General features: G+C 38.8%; 1 protein-coding gene across 1 annotated transcript; it reads left to right on the forward strand.

Moving 5' to 3' along the window:
• Positions 1–2164: 2164 nt before the first annotated feature.
• On the forward strand, positions 2165–6436 carry SPIN4 (spindlin family member 4). Its single transcript, XM_066357257.1, has one exon. It carries the CDS (start codon positions 2665–2667, stop codon positions 3412–3414), a length of 750 nt encoding a protein of 249 aa, XP_066213354.1. The 5' UTR covers positions 2165–2664; the 3' UTR covers positions 3415–6436.
• Positions 6437–22089: the final 15653 nt, after the last annotated feature.

Consider the following 22089-nt stretch of genomic DNA (forward strand, 5'->3'; position numbering starts at 1 on the left):
ATTTTAAGTCACCAGGACTCCAGCTTTCAGAGACTTGTATAAGACTACTTGTTTCATTTAGGAGGATTTCTTTGAGTTAGAGCAGGGCAGCTGAAACCAATTATTTATTCATTTAACAAATATTTATTGAGTACCTATTCTGTGTAAGCCACTTGAGTTGTAAGATAAAAGGCCTTTCTTAAGTGGGTTTATAGTCTAGTGGGCAGACATACAAAGTAAACATTATATCATAGTGTGGTAAGGCCCACTGAAGCCATACTGTTAAGGAGTGTTCTAAGCATCAAAATCATAGTTTTAAAAATATATATATTAAAATTATTTTGTCTCATCGAGCTGCTTTGTGGGGTTGTGAGCAGAATTCTATTAAAGTATACAACCAAAAATCTTGAGTAAATTGTTTTCCCTGCTTTGTGTGCCCTGTGGGTGGTCTTCTCTCACCGGTCAACTGCTCTTCTAAACAAAGAGACTTTGGCACATCTTGGTCTGGGGGATTACTTGGGGGACATTACTTGTGGAACATAATGGCAAGACATTTATACATATCTTCTGACTTTCATTGTGTAAGTCATATATATTCATGACTATGTACACACCACTATGCCATTCTAAAGAGTTTGGAAATGCCTTTCAGTATATGTAGTTTTTTTGTTTCCTTAAAATTAGTTTCTAATAATATTGGAGAGTTATCCCATCTCCAAAGTCCTTGGCCTAAAACACATGGTAATTTTGAAATGTACACATATTCAGCCATCAATTGGTGTGAATATTAAGTTTTTCTGTCCCTGTCTTGAAAGGTAGTGAAATGTGGAGGTGGGCAGTATTGTTGCCTTGCAGCTCTCCCCTGCTTTCTTACATTTCTCTGTGAATTAACAGCCTTTTTTACACATGTTGATATGTTGTCTTATCACCAGTGATGGGTGGAGGAATGAGAATGTAGGGCTTAGACTTGCCTGGATTTTGTTGTTAATGTATAAAGTAGGACACAGGACTAAAAGTTTTACAGACATTGTCATTTAATCCATGTAACAGCCCCGTGACCTGGGGTAGGGAAATTATGGACTCTTTGCTATCTTTCAGATTTTCCATATAGTATGCATTTTATTTATAATCAGAAAACAAACAAATATTATATATTTGTTTTGTGTTATATATATATATATATAACACAAAAATCTTTTCTTTTTTAATTCTGCAAAATTTGGGTCACACTTTAGCTTCAATAACCTGCTTTTCCACAATTCTTGTACTTATCTCATAAGATCTCCACATCATTAAATGTGCTTTGAAAATATGGTTTATATTAGCTCAATAAATCCATATGTGAATGTAAACTAGTTTATCTATTCTGTCATAAGACATTTAGGATAAATAATGGAACATCCATACAAAGGAACATTACGGAACCATTAAAAAATCACTTTTCAGAGTATTTAATAACCTTGGAAAATGCTCATGATATAAATGAAAAAAGCTATAAAGTTATAAGATCTCCCAATTTTGTGAAATATAAGCATAGATTTATTAATGAAAGAGAAATTGTAACATTTTGTGTATGTCTGGATGATAACATTAAGGATATTGGGGTTAGTTTTGCCCTTTTTTTCATTGAATTGTACAGAAGCTCCACTGTGTCAGTACATCTCTTTTATATACAGAAGAAAAAAAAAGATTAAAAAAGCATTACCAAATAATCACATAGAAAACATAAAGGGGAGTTTGGCTCAAGATGGTGGACTGTACACAGGCTTTTCTTCCTCCAGTCTCGTGTCCCTTTAACTGAAAGAGAATAATTTGTATGCACAAACTCTGCGTATGTGTGTGTTGAATATTATTATTTAAAAAAAAAAAAAAAAAGCTTTGTGAGGAATTCCTGGAAGATAGAAAGCAGATGGAGCTGCTGTGCAGAGGCTGGCGGGCGACAGGCGGCGGCCAGCAGAAGAGAGGAGGGGAGCCGGCCAGTCTGTCTCCGGTTCGCGGGGAGCGGTCGGGGGGCGCGTGAGGAAATGAAGTGAGCGCCTGGAACTCTGTGCACTGAACGCGAGTGCGCGCACTGACCCGCCCCACCGCTGGCCCTGCTGCTGCGGGCCAAGCGGAAGGGGGAACGGCTGGGGGCGGGGCCGAGGCGCAGGCGGGCTCAGAGGGGTCCGGTTCCCGAAGCGGCAAAAGCCCTGGCACCAGCGGTAGGCCGAGCAGTGTAGCGCTGTGAAGCCGAGGCCGTTTGGACTCGTCGGAGACCCGCCGCCGCCAGCGCCTTCGCCACCGCAGCCATCCTTCCTATCCCTTGCCCGCCTTCCCCGCGGTTCCCTTCTCCATCTCCGTTTCGCCGCCGCAGCACCGTGGATAACAGCTAAGTGGTCAGTTCGGGTGGGGAGTCCGGGCGGGAGCGAGGCGCAGGCAGCCAAGCTAGAGCGCCATCTCCTGCGGCAGCCGCCCCTGCTGCAGACACCCGTCCTGGGCGGGAGAGAACACTGTCTGGAGGCCCGCGCTGTCCCGGCACCCGCGGTTCGAGTCAGAGCGTTTCTGCCAAGCCTGGTGAGATCTTTGTGCTTGGTGAAGGGAGACGCGGAAATCACGAATCAAGATCTCAGATTGGATAGCGTTGACTTTTTCTCAGCTCAATCGGGCAGGCGGCAGTTTTGACAGAACCTCCTTAAACCCTGAGCCATGTCGCCCCCAACTGTGCCCCCAATGGGCGTAGATGGCGTGTCAGCGTACCTGATGAAGAAAAGGCACACCCACAGGAAGCAGCGGCGCAAGCCCACTTTCCTCACTCGTAAGAACATCGTCGGCTGCCGCATTCAGCACGGCTGGAAGGAGGGCAACGAGCCAGTCGAGCAATGGAAGGGCACCGTGCTAGAGCAGGTTTCTGTGAAGCCTACTCTCTACATCATCAAATACGACGGCAAAGACAGTGTATATGGACTGGAGCTGCACCGAGATAAGCGAGTTTTAGCGCTGGAGATCCTTCCTGAGAGAGTGCCAAGTCCTCGCATCGATTCGCGCCTCGCAGATTCCCTGATCGGCAAGGCAGTGGGGCATGTGTTTGAGGGCGAGCATGGCAGGAAAGATGAGTGGAAGGGCATGGTCCTGGCGCGAGCGCCTGTGATGGACACTTGGTTCTACATCACCTATGAGAAAGATCCTGTCCTTTATATGTACACGCTGCTAGATGACTACAAAGATGGTGACCTGCGCATCATTCCAGATTCCAACTACTACTTCCCTACAGCGGAACGGGAGCCTGGAGAAGTGGTCGATAGCCTCGTGGGCAAGCAGGTAGAGCACGCCAAAGATGATGGGTCCAAGAGAACCGGCATTTTCATCCATCAAGTGGTGGCCAAGCCGTCCGTCTACTTCATTAAGTTTGATGATGATATTCACATTTATGTCTATGGTTTGGTGAAAACTCCCTAAATTCATTGTGTATTCTTTGCGAAATTTGTAGTACTACTAAATGTAAAATATGTCGTGTTCTTGTAATTGTGAACTTTTGAGAACAGTTTTGGTGTCAGAGATTTAGGAATTTATCATTATTACTTATTTGCCTCCAAATCTTACATGGATTAGTTCCACAGTTTTGCCCAAGTGTACTTTACTATCTACAGTATTGCCTTGTTCTGTAATTGAAAATTTTAAGTTGGGTGCTAATAGAATGTTGAAGTGTTCATTACCATTGGAAAAATGAAAAACTAGGTAAAGAAAAATTAATGGTGTAACCCCACACCATATCTTTCCCCTGCACCCAGATAACAAGTGTTAAGAACAAAATGCACATCTTACTTTTTTCCCATTCTTTTACAAAGAGTTTGTTGCAGTTATTTCTGTAAAAATGGCAAGCCATGTCATTTCTCTGTAGTTGCTTTTCTCACTTTGCATATCCATGAAATTCCTTCTGATCAGTAGCTGCAGATAACTCCCCCTCTCCCTTCTTCTACCCTACTGTCCCTACCCTCCTTTCCCTCTAGAATTTATTTTTGTATATAGTATTAAGATACAGGTACAATTATACATTTTGTTCACATTAGATACCTCATCATGCCATTACACTTATTAAATACATCATATGTTCCCTTCTCTCTGGAACTTATTTTTGTATATGGTATAACATAGAAATCTAACTATACATTTCGTTCACATTGGATACCATATTTGCCATCACATTTATTAAATAAATCACCTATTCTTTCTGTCTTTCTCCTCCCATTTTTTTCCTCCCTCCAACAGCGGCATACACAGTACATATTTATGTAACAAAATGATATTTAGTCATTCTGTTATTAATGGTCATTTAAGTTATTTCCTTTCTGTGTTTCACCATAGTACTACTCAATACATCCTGGTGCTTTTATTTCCATAAGGTAGATTCCTAGAAATGGGATTGCTAGGTAGGCTTATATATAATTTTAAAAGGTATTACAAAATTGCCATGCAAAATGAAAGTTCTCATTTCCATCATTCTTTCCAACACTAATGTTTGCAAATCTGAAAGGCAAAATATTTGTTGTGTTGTTTCTTTAATTGACAAACTCAGTAAGGATTTTTGTTTGTCTTTAGAGGGGTTGTTTTGCTTGTTGGACTTCTTTGTGATTTGTCAGTATTTATCCAGTGTTCATCGATCTATTGAATCTTTGATCTTTTCCTAATGGATTTATAACAGTTTTTACTCTATTTGTTATATGATTCACATTAATCATTTGTAGCCCATATGTGTTATGATTTTTCTGTCCTATCATTAATCCTGATTTATTAATTTTTTTACTTCACAGTTTGTTTTTTGTTTTGTTTTGTTTTTTACTTTTTACATAGACTACTTCCTCTTTTTTAGCTATTTAGTTTTCTGTCTTTTTAGATGAATGCCCCAACCCCAAGTCATACAAATGCACACCTGCATATTTTTTTCCCTAACAAGTTGAGGTTTCACTGTTTGATTCAACTGGAAATTCTTCTCTAGATGGTATAAGATTTATATCCAACTATACATTTTGTTTACATTGGATACCTGATTATGCTATCACATTCGTTAAATAAATCATCCATTTTCAAGTTTCTGAGCCAGGTCACATTATTTTAATTATAGTGTCTTAATCTTAAATTTCAGACTCAGATAAAGCAAATTGCCTCCCTATAATTTTTTTTCTTTTATATAACTTGTCCTAGGCATTAATTCTTTCATATGAAAATTAAAGGCAATCTTTCCACATTTAAAAAAATGGAAAATCTTAGAATTGTATTACATTTTTATATATATTTAGAGGATTATGTTAATATTAATCTTTAACATTCAAGAGTTTGAGTAAATCATTAAAATTTTTTGATTTTGTAATGTTCTTCATCTAGGTCCATCAACTTAGATTGAATTTATTTCTAAATATTTTTTACAGTTTTTGTCACATTTTGACATTTAGAATGTGTATTTTCTCCTGCTCATTTTTAACTTGTTATGTTTGCCAATATAAACAAACTGGATTTTTAAAAAATTTTACTTTCTATTTAATCAATTTACTAAATCCTGTAAATTATACAAGGTTTTTTAAATAGAATATTTTTGACATTCTAGATATACAATCATTTCATCTACAAATAGAGACAATTTTATTTCTTCTAATGTTTATATTAATCATTATTATATTAGCTGGAGTCTCCAAAATAATAGTGAAAAATGATCATGGCAGACATGCCTCTCTGGTTCTTAATTTTTATGGAATTATATTTAGTATTCCCTATTAATATGGCATTTGTTTTTTATTATTGGCAAATAGTCATTAGCTAATAACATGTTTAGAGAGTTTCTTCTATTCCTGTTTTATATAGCATTATTACAAAAGGTGGCTCATAAATTTTATCAAATGTCTTTTTAGTATCTATTGATAAAATTGTATGTTTTTTTTCTTAACATTTTGATATAATTAAAGTGGTAGGAATTTGATGTTGAACCAAACTTGTATTTCTGGAATAAATCCTACTTGGTCATGGTGTAATAATCATATATATTGCTGAATTTTATTTAAAATTATTGCATTTGCATTTCAAAATGAAATTGTTTTCTTTCTTGCACTATATTAAATTTTTAAATTAAAATTGTGCTAGCTTAAAAATTAATTGGTGAGTTTTCAATATTTTCTTGTAGTCTATCTAGAACAGTTTAAATAACATTAGAATTATTTGTTCTTTAAAAATTAGCTAGTACTGACTTATAAAACAATTTAATCCCAGTGACACTTTTGATGATAAATATTTAATCAGCTTTCTTAGCTCTTCAATTGTAATTGGTTTATTCAAGCTTTCTATTAAAATAGACTGCATATTCTCTGTGAAATACAAAGTTTGAAGTTTTACCTATTACCATGTTTCTCAATTGTGTTATTCAGATTCTTTATGTACTTGTGTGTTGCATATGCATATGTCTTAAGATATGTTTAATTCTGAAAACATTGTAATAAAGTCATAAGCTATAATGGTCTTTGGAACTCTCTTCATATTTTATTTTTAAAAATTAAAACATAACATGGATAGTATAAAATATATAACAAACATCTGTCTACCTTCATCTAAAATTAACAAATGTTGGTATACTTTTTCTCCTCAGAGCACACTTATGCCTTTCCATTCCCCCTTTTCCCTCTCTCCCCTCTTTTCCCCTACAGACACACATCTCCTAAACTCTAAGGGTTCCCACAGGAGGAGACTTGCAACAAGAGGACCAATGGGCAGAAGCAACTCATTCTGGGCTAACCTCTGAACCTATCTTCAAGGCCCCCTTTACTCTGACTTCCCGGTGTAAGTTCATTTGTTTCCCATAAGGTTTCTAGAGCGCTTAGGCAGCCCTGGGCTCTCCTGTTGCTTCCTCTGTTCTAGGATCTCCTTCTTTCACTGTCCCTAGTTTTAATAAACTTACTCTCAAAATTTAAAAAAATTAATTGGCAGATGTCAACATTTTGTGATATTTGTTTTAGAAATATATTTACATTTTTTAAAATAAAGAACATTACAAACAATAGATTCCTTTCCCAATACCGTAATGTTTCCTTCTTCTGCAGAGGCAGACACTATTATGAATTTGGTACAGACATTGCCTGTTTTATATATTTACTGAAAATATAACCATAATCAATAATAGTATTGATTATTGTATTTTTTAAAAGTTTCAAAATGAATGGTAAACTTTAAATCATGTGGGAATTATTTTGATTTGTATTGTAAGGATCATCTTTTTTTTTTCTTCCCAGTTGGGAAATGGATTACAGCAACAAAAAACAGTAGTAACACTGGCTCTCGAATAGAGGTTGCTGTTTTAGGTACCTTTACCACTCCTGATACCCAGGGAGATTAGACCTTAGCCACAGCACTGTCAAGTGACTAAAAAAGACAAAATTTCTGCTCTTATGCAGTTTGTATTTTGGCTGTAACAAAGCAGTTACTCCTCACTCACTCCTGATCACAAGACAAGAGTTAGGTCTTATATTTCTCCATGATAATTTGAGGTCATCCCACATCTTGAAACTCAGAGGGAATCTGGGGCTAATCTAGCACTATTTTAAGAGTTTAGGATAGAGTGGTAGACAAAATAAAAATCTTCCTTTTTTAAAACTAAAAAATCCTTAAGAAACTTTTAGACCAATAACAAAGGTAGAAGATATGGCCCTGACTGGAGAGCATAGTTGGTTAGAGTGCCCTCCTGATACACAGAGATTGCAGGTTAGATCCCTGGTCAAGGCAGATACAGGAGTGGAATAGATCAGTGTTTCTCCCTCTCTCCCTTCTTCTCTCTCTAAAATCAATCAGTAAATTAAAAAAAAAATTAATAGCCCTGGCTGGTTGGCTCAGTGGTAGATCATCGACCCAGTGGGTGAGTGTCCTGGGTTTGATTTCTGGTCAAGACATGCAGGAGAAGCAAACATATGCTTCTCCTCCCCTCCCCCTCCCCCTTCTCACTCTCTCTTCCCCTCCCGCAGCCATGGCTCGATTGATTCGAGTGTGCATAGGACCCCAGGCACTGAGGATGGCTGTGTGGAGCCTCTGCCTCAGGCACTAAAAATAGCTCAGTTTTGAGCATCAGGCCCCAGATGGGCAGGGCACTAGGTCTCAGATGGGGTTTGCCTAGTGGATCCTGGTTGGGGTGCATGCAGGAATCTGTCTCACTATCTCCCCTCCTCTCACTTAAAAATTAATTAATCAATTGATAGATTTAAAAAATAAAAAGAGGCCCTGGCCGGTTGGCTCAGCGGTAGAGTGTCAGCCTGGCGTGCGGGGAACCCGGGTTCGATTCCCGGCCAGGGCACATAGGAGAAGCGCCCATTTGTTTCTCCACCCCCCCTCCCTCTCTGTCTCTCTCTTCCCCTCCCGCAGCCAAGGCTCCATTGGAGCAAAGATGGCCCAGGTGCTGGGGATGGCTCCTTGGCCTCTGCCCCAGGCGCTAGAGTGGCTCTGGTCACAGCAGAGTGACGCCCCGGAGGGGCAGAGCATCGCCCCCTGGTGGGCAGAGCGTCGCCCCTGGTGGGCGTGCCAGGTGGATCCCAGTCGGGCGCATGCGGAAGTCTGTCTGACTGTCTCTCCCCGTTTCCAGCTTCAGAAAAATACAAAAAAATAAATAAATAAATAAATAAAAAAAAAAAAAATATATATATATATATATATATATATATATATATATATATATATAATAAAAAGATACAGGGTATGTATAAAAGTCTACAAAGCAAGGTAAAAAGAATATAACTATTATTAAAGGATTAGAGTGGTGCATATATAATAAGTGACAAGTTCAATACCATATATATATTAGACAACAAAAATACAAATGTGTATACATTTTATATACAACAATGCTTTCTATTTTTTGCTCTCCCAATAGGCCCCAAATCTGGATTGCTTCATGTTTCCTGATGACACTGAGATATTAATATAAAGTAAGAGAGAGTCATCCCTGGTCTATGATCTGGGGATAGAAGTGAACAATCTAGACAAAATCCCTGCTCTCTAGGAGCATATATCTTTTTTAATATATTTTTATTAATTTTAATGCAGTGACATTGATAAATCAGGGTACATATGTTCTGAGAAAACATCTCCAGATTATTTTGACATTTGATTATGTTGCATACCCCTCACCCAAAGTCAAATTCTTTTCCATCACCTTCTATCTGGTTTTCTTTGTGCCCCTCCCTTCCCCCACTCCCTATCTCTCCTTTCTCACTCCCTCCCACCCCCCCACCCTAACCCTCGTTACCATCACATTCTTGTTCATGTCTCTGAGTCTCATTTTTATGTCCCATCTATGTATGGGTTCATATAGTTCTTAGTTTTTTCTGATTTACTTATTTCACTCCGTATAATGTTATCAAGGTCCATTCATGTTATTGTAAATGATCCGATGCCATCATTTCTTATGGCTGAGTAGTATTCCATAGTATATATGTACCAAAGCTTTTTATTTTTTATTTTTTAAATAATTTTATTTTTTTAATGGGGCGATATCAATAAATCAGGATACATATATTCAAAGATAACATGTCCAGGTTATCTTGTCATTCAATTAGGTTGCATACCCATCACCCAAAGTCAGATTGTCCTCTGTCACCTTCTATCTAGTTTTCTTTGTGCCCCTCCCCCTCCCCCTTTCCCTCTCCCTCTCCCCCCTCCCCCCGTAACCACCACACTCTTATCAATGTCTCTTAGTCTCACTTTTATGTCCCACCTATGTATGGAATAATGCAGTTCCTTTTTGTTTGTTTATTTTCAGCGCGTTTTTTAATTTCTATTTTTTTTAAGAATTTTATTTTTTTAATGGGGCGACATCAATAAATCAGGATACATATATTCAAAGATAACATGTCCAGGTTATCTTGTCATTCAATTATGTTGCATACCCATCACCCAAAGTCAGATTGTCCTCTGTCACCTTCTATCTAGTTTTCTTTGTGCCCCTCCCCCTCCCCCTTTCCCTCTCCCCCCTCCCCCCGTAACCACCATAGATTGATAAGAGTTCCTGTTTTTTTCTGATTTACTTATTTCACTTCGTATAATGTTACCAAGATCCCACCATTTTGCTGTAAATGATCTGATGTCATCATTTCTTATGGCTGAGTAGTATTCCATAGTGTATATGTGCCACATCTTCTTTATCCAGTCATCTATTGATGGGCTTTTGGGTTGTTTCCATGTCCTGGCCACTGTGAGCAATGCTGCAATGAACATGGGGCTGCATGTGTCTTTACGTATCAATGTTTCTGAGGTTTTGGGGTATATACCCAGTAGAGGGATTGCTGGGTCATAAGGTAGTTCTATTTTCAGTTTTTTGAGGAACCACCATACTTTCTTCCATAATGGTTGTACTACTTTACATTCCCACCAACAGTGAATGAGGGTTCCTTTTTCTCCACAGCCTCTCCAACATTTTCTATTATCTGTCTTGTTAATAATAGCTAATCTAACAGGTGTGAGGTGGTATCTCATTGCAGTTTTGATTTGCATTTCTCTAATAACTAAAGAAGATGAGCATCTTTTTATATATCTGTTGGCCGTTTGTATTTCTTCCTGGGAGAAGTGTCTGTTCATGTCCTCTTCCCATTTTTTTATTGGATTGTTTGTTTGTTTGTTGTTGAGTTTTATGAGTTCTTTGTATATTTTGGATATTAGGCCCTTATCTGAGCTGTTGTTTGAAAATATCATTTCCCATTTAGTTGGCTGTCTGTTTATTTTGTTATCAGTTTCTCTTGCTGAGCAAAAACTTCTTAGTCTGATGTAGTCCCATTCATTAATTTTTGCCTTCACTTCTCTTGCCTGTGGAGTCAAATTCATAAAATGCTCTTTAAAACCCAGGTCCGTGAGTTTAGTACCTATGTCTTCTTCTATGTACTTTATTGTTTCAGGTCTTATGTTTAGATCTTTGATTCATTTTGAGTTGATTTTAGTACAGGGGGACAAACTGTAGTCCAGTTTCATTCTTTTGCATGTGGCTTTCCAGTTTTCCCAGCACCATTTATTGAAGAGGCTTTCTGTTCTCCATTGTGTGTTGTTGGCCCCTTTATCAAAAATTATTTGACTATATATATGTGGTTTTATTTCTGGACTTTCTATTCTGTTCCATTGGTCTGAGTGTCTATTTTTCTGCCAATACCATGCTGTTTTGATTGTCGTGGCCCTATAATATAGTTTGAAGTCAGGTATTGTAATGCCCCCAGCTTCATTCTTTTTCTTTAGGATTGCTACCAAAACTTTTTAATCCACTTGTCCACTGACGGACACTTGGGCTGTTTCCAGATCTTCACTATTGTAAACAATGATGCCATAAACATGGGGGTGCATTTCTCATTTTGGAACAGTTCTATGGTGTTCTTGGGGTATATTCCTAAAAGTGGGATAGCTGGGTCAAAAGGCAGTTCGATTTTCAATTTTTTGAGGAATCTCCATACTGTTTTCCACAGAGGCTGCACCAGTCTGCATTCCCACCAGCAGTGCAGGAGAGTTCCTTTTTCTCCACATCCTCGCCAGCACTTATTCTATGTTGTTTTGTTGATGAACGCCATTCTGACTGGTGTGAGGTGATATCTCATTGTGGTATTAATTTGCATTTCTCTAATGATTAATGATGTTGAACATTTTTTCATATGCCTGTTGGCCATTTGTATGTCCTTTTTGTATAAAAAAAAGGATATTGAAATAGGAGCATATATCTTAAGGGAGGAGGAAGAGAGCCACCACCCTTATAGCCTTGGCTCTTAGACCTTATATTCTCTCATAGTGACTTGAAAATATCCCACAAATTGTTAATGTTGACTAAAAAATAAACTAGCTGTTTTGCTGTCAAAAAGGATTTATTCAAGAAAGAAGAATTGCAACCCAATCCATGCAGACATGGCAAGAGATGTGCACACTCCAGCTTACATGCCAAGATGGAGGTGTATTTTTCTAAAGAAAAGGGAAGTTAGGGAAAGGGAATTTAGAACCATAGAAGTTTATGATAAACATAGAGTTCTTCCTGTAGGATTCTGGCGTGTAAACTTCTAGTGATTATGTAGAGTGCAAGAACTTCCATAATACTTAGCTCTTCCTATAGACCCTACTGGTTGATTATGTTTTCTTAAAGTTCCATTTAAGAACTTTAAGAAAGTTCTTAAAGTTCCCCTTTTTAATGGAGACCTTTCTCTGAAAATATCACTGATTAATGGTCAGATTTTTCCATTTTAGCAGCCCTTTGTCCTTTGATGTCAAGGAGGACCTTTTCTGGGTGTCATCTCTCACATCAGAAAAAAAGTGCAATAAACAGGAACAGCTCATGTCCATGATTAACATTCAACAGGTTTAGCACTTACCAACAAGAACAATTCAAAACAGAATTAGAGCCACATAACAGTCTGCATGATGAATTTAAAGAGCTCAACTCTTTAGATGATGAAACAAGGGCCATTAATATCTTTGATAAATCAAATTCTTGATAGCAGATTCAATAACCAGAAAGGATTCCTCCTTTCACAATAGCTTAGGAAATATAAATGAGGGCATGCTCTTTTCAAGCAAAATTAAAAAATGAAATAAGAATAGTAAGAAAAGAGTTACACACGCTTGATTCAGTCTTCTTGGCAATTAATCTCCTTCAGAGAGCACCTGCTTTAATTTTTCAAAGTATTAGTTTCAGGAAATCAAACTGTGTGCAGTTTCAGTCATGGTTTGGTGCATTCTTTAAGTATGACCCAAGTATCCAAGTGTCTATCCCCACAGTTAGCAACACAAGGGTTAAGCAACAGTAACTGATGCCCTTCCAGGGTACTGGAAGAACTGTTTTTTAGGTGCTTTTTAAAGTAAACAAAATCTCCAGGTTGTAGATTGTGGGTTTTGAGTTTTTCATTTCCTTAGAGTGCACTGCAAAAAGATTGCTCTACCAAACTGTGATTATTTTTAATAGAAGCAATTCAGCCTTTACAATTTTAAAGCACGTGTCCTTTTACCAACTGTGGATCAAAAGAAGCAGGAGCCAAATGAATAGGGTTTACTGTAATTATCTCAAAAGGTGAAAGTTTATGAGGCCCAAAAGAGGTACAGCTCAGATTTAAAAGGAATAACAGGAATGCTTTTTCCTGAATATTTTTGGAGTTTCTACCAATTTTGCCAGTGGAATCTTGATAATGCCATTAGTACATTCAACTAAACCTAAAGTTTGAGAATGTTAAGCACAGTAAAAATGTAGAACTGGCCAAATAGCACAGACTTGTTGTAACATTTGACTAGTAAAATGGGTTCCTCAGTCAATGTGGAGTTCGAGTTCCCCAAGAAGGAATAATCTTTTCTAATAGGACTTTAGCCACTGCAGAGGCACTATCTTGTCTACAAGTGTAAGCTTCAATCCAGTGAGAAAATATGCATATCATAACTAAAACATACTTATACCCATGATACAAAGGAAGGTGTATAAAATCTATTTTCCAAACCTCAAATGATCCATTAGTCAATAAAAAATGTCCAGAGGCAGTGTGAACAGGCTTTCTAGAGTTGTACTTTGAAGATGTGAGACACTTAAGTAGGAACTTTTGGCACCCTTGTTAATATTTCTCCACCAATATTGATTCATAAATGTTATCATTTTGTCAGTGGACTGATGGTTTAATGCATGTAGAATAGTAAGGATTGGAAGTTTAAGAGTTTCTGGTAGGACTGGATTATTATTTGGTCCAAACCACAGCTTTGTCTTTTTTTAAAACTAGCAATTGTTGGATTTCCAATTTTGTTTTTTTGTTTTCTTTCAGAAACCAATTGTTGTCCAGTTTTTCTAAGTTATCAACTAGGGAAGCATCTCATTGAACCATGACAGAGGCTTGACTGTTGCTGAAGCCTTTACGGGAAGTATTCTTAGCAGAAATACCAATAACATGATTTCCTTTAGTTTTCAGGGAGTCAAGTTTAGAATGTGTTAGTAATAGCTAAAGCATCAGGCAAAAGTATAGCATACAATAATTCCTGAACAAAGGCACCATTATTAATTTTATCTCCATTGGAGGTAAGGAAACCATATTGCTTCCATAACATTAAAAAAATCATGAACTACTTACAAAGGTATATCTACTGTCATAAATGTTGACAGTCTTTCCCTTTGTTAAAATGCAAACATGGGTTAGGCATATAATTCAGCTTGCTGTGCTGAAGTGGCCAAAGGCAAACATGCTGACTCTGATGACTTCAAAACAGGTTACAGTAGCAAAAATGACACAGCACTAAACTATTTAAGTTTTTTTATGAACCATCTGTAAACCATGAGAAATAAGCTTAACTTAGAGGTGTCTTCTGCAAATCCTCACAAGATCCAGGAGGTAACTTATCATTGCCAAGCAGTTATGAGGCTCTTCATCAGTTTCAGAAGGGAGGTAGCTGGATTAAGGTTATTATGTTCAAAAGTTATATGGGATCCACTCAACAACAACAAAAAATACATGGGAAATAAGGCAAGTAATTTAAAGATGCTGGTTGTGATGAGAATTCAAGACAGCTTCTACTTCATGAGGTGTAGAAATGGTTAGAAGGGGTCTCATAATAATTTTTTTCTGTGGCCTTAACCAAGAAAGCAGTATCAACAATTATTGTAAGGCAACTGGGTATCTCCAAGCCACAGGGATCCAGTTGCTGAATATAGTATCCTAGGTGTCTATGGAGGTCTCCATGTTTTTGAGTGAGTACCCTAAAGACATTCCTTTCCTTTTCATGCACAAAAAAAAGGGAATATGATAGGATGCCCAAGAGCAGTTGGGTTTATTAAACTCTCCTGTAAGGCTTTAAAGACTATGCTATCCTGTTCTTCCCAGAAAATTGGGTCAGCACTGTCATTCTTTAGTAAGACATATGAGGGTTTTACCATAAGAGAGAGAATTGGAATTCAATTTTGGTAATAGTCAACTAATCCCAGAAAACTTCATAATTGATGCTTAGTTTATGGCCTTGTAAAATTTAGGACACCGCAAAACTTGTCTGGATTCAGATGTAGTCCTTGTTTTAATATCAGATGGCCTAAATATCAAACCTGATTTTGGACAAATTATAATTTCTTTAAGTGATCCTATGTTGCTTTAAGACCCAAAGTTCTAACCAATAGATGTTATCTTCCTGTGAGAATAAAGATCAAAGAAGTAAATCATTCACATATTGAAATAAGGTGGAGCCCTTAGGGAAAATGTTATCATCCAAATCTGTCCTCAAAATTTGTGAGATGTAAGAAGGGCTTTCAGTAAAACTCTGAGACATTACTGTTCAAGTAAATTTTCTTTCCCAGGTAAAGGCAAAAAAGTGTTGGCTAACTTCATCAACTTGTATACTAAAGAACACACTATGTAAATTAATTACTGTAAATAATTTGCTTCCATTTGGGATAGATGCTAGCAGCATTTGAGGGTTAGGAACAAAAGGGTGTTAAGGGATAACAACATGGTTTATTGCTTGAACGTCCTGGACAAACCTCCACCCTCATACTTTTGGCTTTCTCAGAGGTAAAATAGAAATGTTGCAAGGCCTAGTGCAAGGAATAGTAAGGCCCTGAGTAATGTAATCTTCTATTATGGCCTTTATATTTTGAAGGGCTTATTTACTTATAAGATATTGATTAATTTGGGAAAAAAGTTATGAAGAATCAATTTGAAAGTAATAGGGGTGCACTATGGATTCTGCCAATATCAGTTGAAGGTTTTGCCCATAAAGAACATGGCAATTGGTCCAATAGGAAAAACTAATTGGTACTTTCAGATTCAGCTATTATACTGTCAAAAACAGAACAAATATGTTGATAGGCCATTCCATTCACCTAATTGGCCATCCTGACAGTTATCGTCAAACTCTATTTCCCCTTTTTAAGAAAAACATTCTCCAAAATGATACTTCTCTAAGAAGTCTCGACCTAATAAATGAATAGGGGCAGAAAAACTAAGTAGTAAACAAAGTGTATTTATTCAGGGGCCTAAGCAAAAAGAATAGGTACAGATATATTAACCTGTTGAGGTGAAATCCCCACTATTTTAACTGTTATTACTCCAAGGCAAGGGCTATTTAATGACAGTGGGGTTGAACACCGAGAATGTAGCACTAGTGTCAATAAGAATAGAAATGCTTTTTTTTTTAAATAATTTTATTTTTTTAATGGGGCGACATCAATAAATCAGGATACATATATTCAAAGATAACATGTCCAGGTTATCTTGTCGTTCAATTGTGTTGCATACCCATCACCCAAAGTCAGATTGTCCTCTGTCACCTTCTATCTAGTTTTCTTTGTGCCCCTCCCCCTCCCCCTTTCCCTCTCCCTCTCCCCCCTCCCCCCATAATCACCACACTCTTATCAATGTCTCTTAGTTTCACTTTTATGTCCCACCTACGTATGGAATAATGCAGTTCCTGGTTTTTTCTGAAGAAATGCTTTTTTTTTTTTTTTTTTACCAAGTTGAAGGGAAGTTTCTCAAAGCTGATTAAGATGAAGGATTAGAAAAAGCAACTATAGCCTGACCTGTGGTGGTGCAGTGGATAAAACATCAACCTGGAATGCTGAGGTCGCTGGTTTGGGACCCTGGGCTTGCCTGGTCAAGGCACATATGGGAGTTCATGCTTCCTGCTCCTCCCCCTTCTCTCTTTCTCTCTCCCCTCTCTAAAATAAATAAATAAACTTTTAATAAAGAAAAAGCAACTATAGTTTTTCAGAGCATTATCATTGGGGATTAGGTGGACCTTGAAAAGGCTGGTTAAATGGCTGAGAGCACCTGAAATACTTAAACTTATGGCAATCCATTTTCCAGTGTTCTGGCCCTTTGCAATAATGGCAAAAATTTGGAGTCTTTCAGTTTTTCATAAAGCCTCTTATTAGCCAAAGCTGAAAATGAGAAATCTTGGCAATCTCACTTCTGGATGATTCATTTACAGTATGGGCAAGCTGATTGGCCAGCTTAACAAAATCTAGTGTGTACATGGCTTCCCATTCCCTCCTGGTTCTCTTAAAACCAGGGAAAGATCTTTGTTCAACTCACTAACAAAGAATTAAAAGTTACGTGAATGGAGTCAACATCTGAAAGGATATCAGTATTTTTCTTAAAAATAACTTGAAGTTTATTATAATACTCATGAAGGGATTGTCAGACTTTTTTGAGTAGACTGAACCTCCCTATAATCAACAGACTTTGAGAAAGCTTTAAGAATTGGTTTGTGAGATGACGTCACAGAAATAGCAGTGTGAGAGATACACCTGATCTCTCCCCTTGAAATTTCAATGAATTGGACAACTATAATGCAGTGAAGGAACCCCAGCTGGGCTCACAGGCACAACTGAAAGGTCCACGCACCAAATGGACTAAAGGTGGGGTGAGGTGAAAAGGGGGGCAGAAGAGAAAATGCAATCGTGGTCAGCTTTGGAGAGAAGAGGAGACAAATCTGAAGTGACTGGTTTTGTTTTTTTCTGCCAGACTACAGGGAGGGAAGCTCTGGCTCTCTGGATTTTCTCTGAGGGGTATGGAGAGGAAAACTTGGAGTGACTGGGTCTCCTTCTACCAAGGAGTGGTGAGATAGAGGGGGAGATAAACCAAAGTGGCCTGAACATGGGATCATGGCCAGTGTTCTCGTGATCTGCCTGAAGCCTGTACTCTGCAGAGACAGAGAAAGCTAACATGCAGTCCACAGCCTCCCAGATCAAGCCTCCCTCACCTCGTGGTACAGAAAGTGGCAGAGACAAACGCCACAGCTAACTCTCCAGAGCCACTCTCTCCCCTGAAGAACAGAATGCTCCACATCCAGTCCTCAGGTCTGTTGAGATGTGGGAAGGATCATCTGGAAGCCTGAAGTCGCCATTGTTAGAGCCTTAAAGCAGGAAAACTGAAGTAGTAAAGCCAAAGCTGGAAGAAGCCAGAAAGCCCTCACAACACGCCCCAACATCCATGTGACTGCAGCCACGCCTACATCATTTCAACAGCAACACCTCAGCAGACAGCACAGGAACTTCACAGAGTTAAAGTTGTAATATAGTGTCACCTACTAGAAGAAACCTCTCAAAACTGAGATGTATTTTTCTTTTTCTTCCACCTATTTTCCTTTTTTCCTTCTTATTAATATTTTTTTCCATTTTTGAATTTCAATTTTTTATTTTTTAAAACATTTTATTAATTTTAATTTATTGTGTTTATGTGGATTCATGTGTCCCACTGAATATAACACCCTCACACTCCACCCCCATGTCCTTATTTATACCCCTTTTAACCCCCCTCCTCTTAACTCCCTCCCCCCTTCCCTCTGGGATTTGCTGTCCTGTTATCTGTATCTCTGTGTTATGTATATATAGTTCCACTAATCCCTTCACCTTCTCTGATGCCATCCCCTCATCCTCCTTCCCTCTGACAGCTGTCCCTCTGGTTCCTGTGACCCCGCCTCTCTCTGCCTTTATTCCATTCCTCAGTTCACTTTGTACATTAGATGTCACATATAGTGAGATCATATGATATTCATCTTTCTCTGCCTGACTTATTTCACTTAGCATAATAATCTCAAGGTCCAACCATGCTGTCACAAAAGGTAATATTTTCTTATTTTTCATGGCCACATAGTATTCCATTGTGTATATGTACACAGCATATTAATCTACTCGTCCACTGATGGACACTTGGGCATTTCCAGATCTTGGCTACTGTAAATAATGCTGCAGTAAACATGAGGGTGCATATTTTCTTTTGAATCAGTGATTTGGTATTCTTAGGATATATTCCTAAAAGTGGAATAGATGGGACAAAAGGCAGTTCCATTTTTAAATTTTTGAGGAAACTCCATACTGTTCTCCACAGTGCCTACACAAGTCTACATTCCCACCAGCAGTACAGGAGGGTTCCCTTTTTTCCACACCCTCAACAGCACTTATTGTGTGTTGATTTGTTAATGAGTGCCATTCTGACAGGTGTGAGGTGATATCTCATTGTGGTTTTAATTTGCATTCCTCTGATGATTAGTGACGTTGAACATTTTTTCGTATGTCTATTGGCCATCTGTATGTCCTCTTTGGAGAAGAGTCTTTTCAGTTCTTTTGCCTATTTTTTTTTTGGATTGTTTACCACCCTGGTGTAGAGTTTTACAAGTTCTTTATAAATTTTGGTTATTAACCCCTTATCAGACGTATTGGCGAATATGTTCTCCCATTGCATGGGTTGTCTTTTTATTTTGTTAATGGTACTTTTTGCTGTGCAAAAGCTTTTTAGTTTGATATAGGACAGGATGTGTTCATCAGGTACTTTATTTCACTTGCCTGTGGCGATAAGTCAGTAAAAATATTGTTACAAGAGATATCAGAGAGTTTACTGCCTATGTTTTCTTTCAAGATGTTTATGGTTTCACGACTTACATTTAAGTCTTTTATCCACTTTGAGCTTATTTTTGTGACTGGTGTAAGTTGATGGTCGAGTTTCATTTTTCTGCATGTACCTGTCCAATTTTTTCAACACCATTTACTAAACAGACTGTCTTTACTCCATTGTATGCTCTTACCTCATTTGTCAAATATCAATTGACCATAAAAGTGTGGGTTTATTTCTGGGTTCTCTGTTCTGTGCCATTGATCTGTATACCTGTTCTTACGTCAGTACCAAGCTGTTTTGGGTACAATGGCCTTGCAGTATAACTTGATATCAGGAAGTGTGTTATACCTTCCACTTTATTCTTCATTTTTAAAATTGCTGAGGTTATTCATGTTCTTTTTGAGTTCCATATAAATTTTTGAAATATTTGTTCTATATCTTTGAAGTATGCCATTGGTATTTTAATAGAAATTGTATTAAATTTATAGATTGCTTTTGGTAATATACACATTTTAATGTTGTTTATTCTTCCTATCCATGAACACGGTATATGCTTTCACTTGTTTGTATCTTCCTTGATTTCTTTTATCAGTGTTTTCTAATTTTCCGAGTACAAGTCTTTTACCTCCTTGGTTAAATTTACTTCTAGAGACTTTATTTTCTTTGTTGCAATAAGGAAGGGAATTGTTTCCTTAATTTCTCTTTCAGATAGTTTATTGTTGGTGTATAAAAATGCCACTGATTTCTGAATATTAATTTTATGTCCTGCCACCTTGCCAAATTAATTTATCAGGTCTAGTACTTTTTTGACTGAGACTGTAGGGTTTTCTATGTACAGTATCATGTCATCTGCAAATAACAATAGTTTTACTTCTTCTTTTCCAACTTGAATGCCAATTTTGTCTGTTTATTAGGTAGTGCTATCTGACTTTCAATTTTTTGTGTTGTCTTTATGAGGAAGATGGGCTCAGTGGTACTGCTCTCCAAAGTTACCTGTTTTTCTTGTTCTAAGAATGCTTATTGAAGGTACTATTTCCTTTCCTGCTGTATGTGAGTATTGAATACAGCTGGTCCTTTTGTGGGTACAGTTATTCCTTCAGGCTGGCTGGCTCTAAGGGTCAACCTTGATTATGTGTATTACACACCATGCAATGCCTGTCTTGTTGGGTGTATTTATTCTGCACAGTGTCTGATTCCTGCTAGACTCCTCCTTTGGGCGTGCTGCTTGTGTAGCTAGCTGAGTCTAGGGTTGGTGCTGTCTGTCACCCACTACCAGTTGTGTTGGTTCTGAATTTTCTTGGGTTGGTGTCATATGTTGTTTGTAACCTGCTGTGCATTACCTGTCTGCAGCTATTGCTCTGTTCACTTTGTCTGCATTTTCTGTGCCTGAGTAGTATGGGAGGGGCCAACCTGTGTATAAGGATCGGTTTCCTCCTGCTTAGAGATGACAACAGCTTTGTAAAGGTCCCAAACTCCTTAAGATTTGCCTCCACTTTTCAGCTGCTCCTCCTCCTCTTGCAGTTGCCTGGCCTTCCCACAGAATCTTCTGTAGAAAGACTGTGTGTGGGCCCAGACTGACCTCACCCAACCAACCTCTCTTCAATTTGCAAGCTTATTGGGTTAGGGCAGCTGAGGTTGGGAATACAACATTAGTGGGACCCCCTACTTCAGGGGTCTCTTGGTCTGGAGCTCAGTACAGGGAATGTGGCCCCTAATCCAGAGCCTAATCCCTCAGCCACTGCTGGTTACTCAAATTTTATTTCTCCCTAACAAGGTGAGCAGCAGGTTCAGATAATGTGGGGCCGACAGTTCCCTCTGCAGAAGTTCTTACAGCTGGTGAGACCCTGGTCTCAGGGAAGAAACCTGAGAGAGTCCTCTCTTGGGGCTGACTATGGCCCACTAAGAAAGTGGCTAAGCCCCTTGACCAGATCCAATAATAGGTTCACAGGGACCCATACTTTAAATGTCCACACTCCAAGCCTCTCTCCCTTCCCCCAGTGGAATCTAGCCCAGCAGGGCAGGATATCCAGCACCTGGGTCAGATGACTGACCCTATACAGTGCATGTGAGCTGCTGTGCCGGTGCTGACCACAGAGAGCAAAATTCACCTCAGCTGGACCAGGTATGAGGAGCCCTCCCTTTGGATACCACCCTAGCAAGGGTTGTTAGGTCCTGAACCAATGCTCTCCACTGCTGGCCACTTGCTGTGCCATCCCTGGGCCTCCCTGGCAGGAACTTCGCACAGACCAGTGGGAGACACTGCCTCTGACAGGCCCTCAGCAAACTTCTTGAAGCTACAAGAAATCCATATTTTATAGCTGCCTCTGCTGGGCCCAAGGGCTCATGGAAATACCAAGATGCACACCTAGGTTGTTTTTTACCCTCACTGGGCCTGGGGAAAATCCTCTTAAAAGGCCAGTGTTCCCTGAGTCCCACCTCTTGCAGCCTCTCTCTGCTGGCTGCTTGTTAGTTTAGGACACTGAAAAAACCTCTACTAGAGTCTGAAGGCTGTGGCAATTCAGGGATTAGGAAGGGTGGTGGGTATGGCTTCACCCCTGGCCCCAGGTGTCAGTCTGTTCAGCCTTTTTTCACAGACCTCAGTAGGGTATGGCCTCAGGAGTTTTGTGGGTGTGGCCTCTGAAACCCAGAGGTGTGGTAAGCCAGCACTGTGGACAGTTTGACTGAGTCTCCCGTGAGGTGGAATTATCAATCACAGACTCAGGAGTGCTAGGGGTGGGGTCGGGGGCGGGGGGAGAAGTTCCAACCTCAATACTGGAAAACTGTGTCCCTGACGGGTCTC

The sequence above is a fragment of the Saccopteryx leptura genome, chromosome X (genome assembly GCF_036850995.1).
Source record: "Saccopteryx leptura isolate mSacLep1 chromosome X, mSacLep1_pri_phased_curated, whole genome shotgun sequence".
NCBI classification, from domain to species: domain Eukaryota; kingdom Metazoa; phylum Chordata; class Mammalia; order Chiroptera; family Emballonuridae; genus Saccopteryx; species Saccopteryx leptura.